At 44.5% G+C, this 9,195-nt stretch overlaps 1 protein-coding gene across 4 annotated transcripts; it reads right to left on the bottom strand.

Moving 5' to 3' along the window:
- Positions 1–176: 176 nt before the first annotated feature.
- On the bottom strand, positions 177–5,858 carry YAE1 (YAE1 maturation factor of ABCE1). Of its 4 annotated transcripts, XM_075418601.1 has the most exons (5): positions 5,775–5,835; positions 5,063–5,159; positions 4,114–4,433; positions 2,360–2,481; positions 177–1,958 (listed from the first exon to the last, which is right to left on the bottom strand). In XM_075418601.1, the coding sequence occupies exons 3-5, from the start codon at positions 4,228–4,230 to the stop codon at positions 1,529–1,531; spliced, it is 669 nt and encodes a 222-aa protein (XP_075274716.1). In that variant the 5' UTR covers positions 4,231–4,433; positions 5,063–5,159; positions 5,775–5,835; the 3' UTR covers positions 177–1,528. The 4 variants fall into 4 exon arrangements, with proteins under 4 accessions (XP_075274716.1, XP_075274718.1, XP_075274715.1 ...); XM_075418603.1 differs by lacking the exon at positions 5,063–5,159 and having other exon boundaries at positions 4,114–4,253; positions 5,775–5,858; XM_075418600.1 differs by lacking the exon at positions 5,063–5,159 and having other exon boundaries at positions 5,775–5,857.
- Between the last annotated feature and the right edge of the window lie 3,337 nt (positions 5,859–9,195).

Consider the following 9,195-nt stretch of genomic DNA (forward strand, 5'->3'; position numbering starts at 1 on the left):
TTTTGTCTGCACCACATTCTACCACAGTATGCAAGAAATTTGTCTAACATAAATGATAACATAACACTTTCACTCGTAGAAAAGTAATGTTTACCCATGTCAGCATTATGCTAAATAAATTGAGAAAAAGAAAGACATTTGAACAATTTTGTACATACATAATTAATGCAGACAGCCCTATTTGCCCACTATTTCAGAAACAAGTTCAATAAGAGACTCTTAATTGCAGTTCTGTTTTCCCCTGATGCAGAAGTGGTACTGAATGCCAGCTAAACTTACAGTTTACCACCTGCATGGCAGGATAATAGAGTCTTTAGTAAGAAAGTTGTAAACTCAGTCTCTGCAAATCAAATACTTTTTACCTTGGCTTTTTTCCAAACTCAAAGTATAAAACTGTTTTGTGTTTTACATTTTTTTAAGTATAGTTAAGTCAACAGTTCAAAATTTCAGTTCATCTCTGTCTAGACCTGCTTTGTCTCAGACAGAAAGGAAAGTTACAAGCAACTTAAAACAAGTAAACTTCTAACTTACTGTAAATCAGTTTAATTAGTGTAAAACAGAGACAGGCATTCAAAAAGAAAAGACTTCCTGACCAGAGAAATTTGCAGCTACAGTTAAGGCAAGAAACAAGAAAAGGAGTCAAATACAGAGTACTGGCACAGAAATACAAAGTTATCAGAAATATGCATGTGTTTCTCAGAGAAGACAAATAAGCCTGGTTCCCTTGAAGAGTTTGGGGGAAAACACTACGCGAATGAGGGAAAGAGAGTTCAGGCTAGGTGGAGTGGCAACATAAATACAAAAACAACACAAGGAAGTTCATTAGACTGGAAACATATTCAGTGTAGTGTAACAGGGTAAGCGTAGATGGTCTAACAGTAAAACAATGGAATTGTCAGTAATTCTGCATTTGAAGAGAATAGTGTGTTTTCAGTAAAAGTGAGATAAATAGAACTGTATGAGGGAAAAAGTAGTTTTTAACTGTGAAAGTGCACTGCATAGTGGTTACAAAAGGCAAGCGGAAGAATTTGACGAAACGTGAAAAATCCTTATATATAGTGACTAGAGAGAGTCACAGCACTCTAGAAATCAGCAGCAAATTCTGTTCTGTTTGCATAGAGTTAGCATATCAACTACCTTATCCATAGCACTGGGCATTTATTTGTTAGATATTAGAGGGGACCTATTTAGAGGGGCTATTTCAGGGACCTGCTCCATTTCCAAACTGCTGCCAAAAGAGAAAATGTGGGTGAAATTATAGCTTCTGACACAGAACAGAAACATGTTCAGTAAATCTTTGTAGGGCTTTAAAAGTCATTTCCCCTTTCTGTGAAAGTTACGTTTAAGATTGAAAGCAAGGGGGTTTTTGCCAGGAGCCAAAGCATGGTGAAGATTTACAGAAATTACCTTTACTAGGAAGTATCAAAATCAGATTTCCCTAATACGAAATGATGCATCAGCCCGTACATGGTCCACAAACTGAGAATCAAATCCAGTTGAGAATTTTAAATACCATGAGACAGAAAAATTAGTGTTCCAGTTGCTGGACATGATGGAGTATATCCAATGATAAGCCCAGTTGCTCTACTAGCCAAATAGTCTGATTTTTAACCCAAGCAAGGGTTGACTTTTCAGGATCTGTGCAAAGTTTTGCCTTGCTGCACTCAAACTGCAAGGAATCAACCTCACCATTAGGTCTACAAATGTTTTCACCAGAGCTGCCACTGTCTTCGTGTTTTCCTGCTTTAACTTCATTGTACTCCATCCCAGCTGGAGCTGTGTGATTAAGGTCTAAGTCCTGAACAGAATCTAAAATGTGTCCAAGATGTGGCTGTTCTTCGATATGATTCAGATACTTAAGCACATCTTCTTCATGCTTTCCAATCACATTGAGAAGATTATTTATCTTACTTAAGGCATAATCATGTCCATTAAGATGACACCAGGATAAGAGAGCACTGAAAAGTGAAGAACAAAAAAAAACCAAACGTGATTACATGTATCCACATAGACTTCAGTTGCTGAAGGAAGCTAGCAACGTGACAGGATTATATATATGTATACCATCTAAATGTATATACGTTTCATTCACATTTTCTGGGCAATTCAAGCAACAGAACTAAGTATTAAGCTTAAAGATGTAGATTCAGATAATATTCGAAGAGCAGCTGCAGGAGGATTTTTAAGAATGATCACTCTACTTCCAGGTAGGCAGTTCCCTGTATTCAAGACGTGAGAATTCTTAGGTTGCTCACTTTGGACAGATTCACGATACGCTTTAATTAAAACAAAGTAAAAACTGCATGCAGGCTCCCTCCATACACACCCTCCACACGATCTTAAAGAGTTTGTAACTTACTTCAGGGTTCCTCTGAGCTGGCCACAGGCAACCATCAGCTCAGCACCGTGTCTATAACCTTGGTTGAAGCCTTCCTGGAGGGCAAGTTCTTTCCCAGCCTCAACCCCATCCCTATAGCCTTCCTATAATAAGAGCGGCAAAACAGGTTGTTCACAACGTGAAAAATTTGACCTTCAACAATTTTGTAATACAAATGTTTAAAGAAGTATTCAGTCTCTTAAATCACAGCTTCTAGGTTTGAACACGCGCCCCCAGCTAAACCCCCCTTGCCAAACCAAAACATGCTTTTTACAGTGAATTACGATTTACTGATCTGTAAGAGACAGTTCTTTTCCAAGTGGATCCCCAGGAATGTCAGAAAATGAGAAAAGTATTTTCAGAAACATTGAAAAGTAAGACAAATCTGCAGGAAAGCATTCTTGCTTTTGTGATGACCAGCTGCCTTATGAAAAATTCCTTGAAGAATAACCTCATATAGTTTTCTAGACACTTAAAAATAGATAGGCTGCAAAACCATCCCTTTAGTAGACCTACTTTCCTATCCTTATTCCATGTACCTGTTTTCACAAAACTAATTATTGAGCCTTGTTACTCTGTTCACTGGATCTCACTCAATTCAAGAGTTACATGGGGAAAAAAGATGGTGATGGAGTGAGTCACGTATACACATAACACTGTGATTGCTTTCTGTAAGAAACAGCTAATGATTGCAATGCAAATTTATTTATTTATATACTAATCACATTACCATGTAACATAGAATATTTCTTAACTTTTATTCCCACCAAAATTGCAAGTTGTAAGAGCGAGAGCTTCTATTTGCTCATGAGAGAAGAAAGTTGGTGGCCTTGCTAGAGAAATAGCTGGGAAGGAGAATGTTTCTTTATTTTGCCCATGATACAGCTCTAGCCTCAATAACATTTTATGGTTTTGCAGCATCTACTCAAAATACCAGAGGGATTTGTGTAACGACACTAAACAGCCCCTTAAGAAAACCAGTCTTTTCAAGGGACTCGGATGCAGGAAACTTTTCCTTGGAGAATAATACAACGGCTCTGTTATAGTGCCCTTCCTCATCAACAGCCTACACAACAGCTCCCATTCATGTTCTTCAGCCAAACGCTGTTCACCCGTGAGCAGACGAGCCCTACTGGCCCCACTCCGAATGATACTGCATCTGTTGAAGTAACCTGGGTTTATGTACTTGTTTTGTTCCCTGTAGAATTCCCGGGAGGGAATGGCTGCAGAAACCTGCTTTCATAAAATATATTTTTCACTAGGAGAATAAACAAGCCACAGAACTACCCAGACCGCAGCGTCCGATTGTGGTTCCACATGGAGTCACACATCTTAAATCTGACTGATGAAGATCTCTACTTAAAAACCCAAACATCTCATATTTCTTTATTAGCACTGTTTAGCTGTGTTGCCCTACATTTACTAGTGGTACACCTACAAGTCCGAAGCAAACGGCTTGCATTGGAATTTAGCACTGCCTTTTACAAATGCACGTGGCTGTACAGAGGGAGCCAATGTCTTTTGCTACAGTGGTACTGAAGTGTCCTAGAGTACTAGGACAGAGTTTCTGTAAACCCCTGCTAAATTTTCCTGACATTCAGAAGAAACTAAGCCACAATAACTTTTAAGCAGCCACTCTTAGTGTTCCCTTTAAATCAGCCATATGTATATTAAGGTATGTATCAATAAATCTAAAATGGTTAAAAAGACTTATTAAATCATTGTTCCAAAAATACCTTCAATCTTTTTTTCATGGTGCTGTTCCATTCCTTCTGTAGTAGATACATCTCATCTGCATCTTCATCAAATATATCCTCACCGGATTGGCTGACTGCGACTTGTACCCAGGACATAACCGCAGTGATGACTATGGCATCTGTTTATGTCACAAAAAAAAATACTGAGAAGCTCTCAAAAGTCCCTTTGGCTAAGCATCAGATTAGAAGCGTGGGCAAAAAAAGTGAGTTCTGAAGAGCAGTCACGTATGGAGCTGATTATTCAACCTGTACATTCGCTTCCACATGGAAAACAGATGCTCTTTACCATCAAGGCGCATCTGTCAAGAGAAGACAGTCAGATCATCATTGGTGAAGCAACTTCCATACTTAGGAGGACAACTTAAGACAGTAGTTTCTTCCCTTTGCACGGCAGTGACACCCAAATACACGTCCAGTGAGCACTTCTAAGTGCTGCCAGTACACGAACCGCAGGCAGAAGCAACTTTATGACTCGATGCTGCTAGCAGCTGACAAACATCGCTTCCCCGCGGTGCATTAATGTATGCACACAGGCAACTGCCTGCAGAGTTCATAACTGGCAAGGACCTTTGATGCCGTGAAAAGCCGGAATTGAAGACTCAATAGTCGGCAGACTATTAAGCAGGTATTCCTCATTACGGCGCCGGGCACAAGGGGGATCTCTCCTCCAAACATGTGCGCCAAACACCCTGTCATTTCAGGTTAAATACAATAACAATATACATATTCATTATATTTCCGAGAAATGCTTAGCATATTTGTGACTTTTCCAAGAACTAATTAGCATATGTTAATGTCTTTCACGCATGTCTGTCAGCATCCTCGGGTGGTCTTTGGGGGTCCTAAGATGAAGGCTCATACTCCTCATCCCAGTGTCCGCCGCTTGACCTTTGTTTCTGCGCAGACTCAGTTCTAAGATCACATGTACCGTGTCCTTCCAGGTTGTTTTGCTCCGGTCTTGTTGCCCTCTTGGTGCCTCTTTATCTCTGTAGCTTGGTGCATCTGCCCTCCCAAGGCTGAGCTGTCTGGAGTAGAATTATTTAGGGATCTCTCTATCTTAGAGCTTTCCTGTGCCCCCCAAAACAGCAAGTCGTTTATCTAAGTAGCATCAGTTAGGAGCCTCTATCCTAGAGCTTCCCTGTCTTCTCAAAACAGCAAGGGCCTACTTTAGGTTAATTACAGTCACTCCGGTAAGTGGAAATTTTACATTTATGGGTATCACCTTCACCTTTGATTTTCAGTTTCCTGGTTATACCAAACACTTAACCATCTTACAAACCTCGACTAGAAACACTCCTTTATCCGTTGACTAAGAACGAGGTGGTTCTGCCGCAGAGGGAAGCAGACAGAACTGGAGTATTTCATTCTTCCCAGCGAAGCGATCCTCCGGAAACGGCCCCACAACTGACCCACGGCCCCGGCGGGAACTCTCCCAGCGCCCACACGCCGCCCCGCGCAGAGGCCGACGGCTCTCGGGACCCGCAGGCCGCGCGGGCCACCCCGCGCCCGGCCACGCTGCCTTTCCCCGGAGCACCCCCGCACCTCCCGCCGCACCCGGCCAGGCCCCCACCCGCCATTCCATGGCCGGCCGCTCAGCCCGGCGGGCCCCCGGCTCCCCACAAGCCGCCATTCTTCCTCACCTGGCGACAGCCTCGCCTCGCCCGGCTGCTCCCGCCCCGTCCCCTCACCGCAGCCGCCGCTCTCTGGGGGCCGCCATCTTGAGTGAGGGCAACGTGGCTTCGCTGCCGCCGGAAGCACTGGAGGAGCGGCAGCCGTGAGGGCAAGCTCCGCAGGGGCCACAGGCAAGCGGCCGCCATCTTAACCAGCGGCCCCGTGGCTTCAAAGCCCGTCCGAAGGACGGGAGGCGGGCGGCCATCTTAAGTGCGGGCGCAGCCTCGCATCGTCTTTCAAGGAGGCGGGGGGGGGTGGCCGGGCCGCCGGGCCCTCCTCCCGCCGCTCCAGAGCGGGGCCGTGGGGCTGTTCCAGGGCCGCGTTCACCGGGGTACGGAGGTTTCGTCCTCTTTTCAGTCATAAATTGGGGATTTTTTTTTTTTTTAAATCTGCTTTGTTGGCTTCTGAATCCTCAGGGTCCTTCAGTGTGCCCTTAAGCTGTCCTCTGCAAGATGTAGGCATCACAGTAATAAATCCTTTTTAGTACGAAGGGTGCGAGCAGGAGTAAAGTGTTTCATCGTTTGCTTCTACTGGAGAAAACGGTAACATCCTTTTGACATAAACACAACAGAATAATGTGTTTTTTCCTTGGTATGCTGCAACGGAGCACTGGCACAGGCTGCCCAGGGAGGTTCTGGAGTCTCCTTCTCTGGAGATTTTCAAGACCCGCCTGGACAAGGTCCTGTGCAGCCTGCTCTGGGTGACCCTGCTTCGGCAGGGGGTTGCACTGGGTGATCCCCAGAGGTCCCTTCCAACCCCGACCATTCTGTGATTACAGAGTCACAGAATGGTTTGGGTTGGAAGGGGCCTTATCAATCACCTGGTTCCAACCCCCCTGCCATGGGCAGGGACACCTTCCACCAGACCAGGTTGCTCAAACGAGCGTATGAGCGTAAGTTTAAAGTAGGTTAATCTTCATAACATCAACTATGAATTCAAGCTTTGTTATTTCTCCAAATTGCCAAGCCCTTTTAATGCCCTGGCATACCGAGTGCTTCTGTGAGTCCGTGAGAGGGGCTGTGACTGCTCCTCGTCTGGAGAGGCTGATTCCCTGTGGACCAGGCTGCTCGTGGTGCCACGCTCACCCCGCGGCGACTGTCGGGTGTCTCACCTCCTGTCCCACGCGTGGCTGGCTGGTGTGTGTGGTGGCTGGTGACAGCGGAGCCTGTCCTCATGCTGCAGGGAAAGAGAGACGAGCGATCGCGTGCTGCGGCTCACACGGCCACAGCACCCTCATTCCTCTTGTCCCTTTTGTTTTGCAGAGGGAGCCTGTCCTCCTGCTTTTGGCCATGCTCGGACGCTCGCTGCTGGTTGCATGCTGAGGTACGAGTGGCCAGGTAACCCAAATCTGGTGTGTCAGGAGGTGAAAAGAGACTGGTGCCTCTGGATGGCCAGAAATGTGTGTATCTGTTCCTCAGCAGTTACTATACATGTCCATGACTGCTGATTTCCTGGCTCAGCTCTGTCACTTCCACCTCCGGTCTGGCAGAGGCTTATTTAGCTAGCTCTGCATTTTTTTAAACAGGCCACAATGCTGAATGTAGCCTGCATGCACAAATGCAGAGTCACAGAAAAGCCTGCTGGCAACAGAAACTTGTGGCCCCTCATGACCGATCATAATGGGGCTTCTAAACCTGGATTAACCCTTTGCTTGTCATCTTGCACTCTGTCCCCTCAGCCTCTAGCTCGTCTGGAAAAGATACGCAGGTCATGCCTCGGGGTCACTGTGAATTTCCCAAATTCACACCATCTCAGCTTAAATGTCTTACATATACCGAAGCTGGGCATTCCACACAGATGTTTGTTTAAGATAAGTCCTTATAACTATGAGAAACAATGAAGAAAGCTTGTATTCTCACCCCCTGCTCTTACTAGTTGTGGGTAGATAATTTGGTGAATCGTGTTGTATATGTACAGCAGCGTTGTTTAGTTATGAAGTGCAGTTGCAACTTGAAGACAAGTTGATTTTATGCTGATGGCCTTGACAAGGCTGCTGGCAGGGCTTGAGGGTGAGGTGTAGTGCCTCGGGGCGTGGATGCTTTCCACACCTATGTGTGTTCCAAATAAACCAGTGTCTATGGTGACACTTTGTAATGACATGTGACAAAGGATCAAAACATGAGAACAATATTTCACAGGCTACAAAAGAGTTCTGGCGGTTTTGCAGAATAAAGAAAAGTTACCTGAAAGTGTGAAAAACAAAGCATTAGTTGGTTTGTGACCCATTGTAATATTTGTCACTGCCATATCTAAGATTAAAAACTGGCTAATTTTAGGCTTATGGTATCTGTTATACCAAATGTACCTCTGAGACATGAACATGCTTGGCTCAGCAGTTGCTCCCTGCACACCTGGAGTACTGGGGAGAGGTTCCAGAGGGGCCAGTACAGAGTCATGCGGAGCTTAGGACTACCAGGGGGTTGTGGAAGATCGTTACAAAGGGTTTCTGTCAGCTTCGTCTTAGTGGTAAGGTTTGCCATTAAGAAAACAGCCATGAGTGATTGCTAAAAGTAAAATATATGAACACAGGGGCACAGGCTGCTCCTTTACACCTTTATTACTGTACATAATGCTTCAAATAAAGCATTGCTCCCATTCAGATCATTATTATGCGCTCTTGTCTCTCACTCATCAGTGCCTCGAACCCAAACTGATGGGAGCAGCCAATGGATTTCGTCATAATGCACAAAGACCCCTCAAGATTTCAAGATTTTCTGAAGGATGGTTGATTACCATAGCTAGGATTTGTGCTGTGTGTGGGCTACAATGTGGGGCAGGATGCTCACATTCTCACTAGGGCAATTTCTATTGCTGTGTACTGCTATCTCCGGTAGAATTGAGCTAAGGCTTGTGAAAGGCCCAGGGCAGAGGACTATTTGCACTGTAAGTTATTTTCCAGTCATACAATGCTTATTGTTGTGGACCATCAGAACCGTGTTTCATTGGCTCTAGTTTTGGAAGTAATATAATTATTTTAGGAAATCACATCTCTCAAATGGTATTTGGATGAGTTTCAAGAATGCTTAAATCACTGTTCACTTGTTCTCCGTAGTAAACAAGACTAAAACATAATGGAAAAGAGTAATCTATTGAAACATGAGGAGAATGAAAACCATCAATATTTAATAATGGTGGTATATGCATTGTCACCAAACATTGCACAAAGTTTCTGAAGAGCCTTAAACCATAAGCACCTCCCAAAATGCGTATTCTGCTTATGGTCAGTTCTGTAGCCTTTTCCAGGTACGTGGCTCTACTCACTGGTCAGATTCTAGGCTGTTTTCCTCAAATATGGTGAATAACAGGGCATTGGTAGGACTGCCTACAACAGCAACAAGAAAGGCTTCCTCATGCTCACATGCAGCCTACGTCTGTGTCCTGATCTTGGCT

The sequence above is a fragment of the Opisthocomus hoazin genome, chromosome 4 (genome assembly GCF_030867145.1).
Source record: "Opisthocomus hoazin isolate bOpiHoa1 chromosome 4, bOpiHoa1.hap1, whole genome shotgun sequence".
In the NCBI taxonomy this organism is placed as follows: Eukaryota; Metazoa; Chordata; class Aves; order Opisthocomiformes; family Opisthocomidae; genus Opisthocomus; species Opisthocomus hoazin.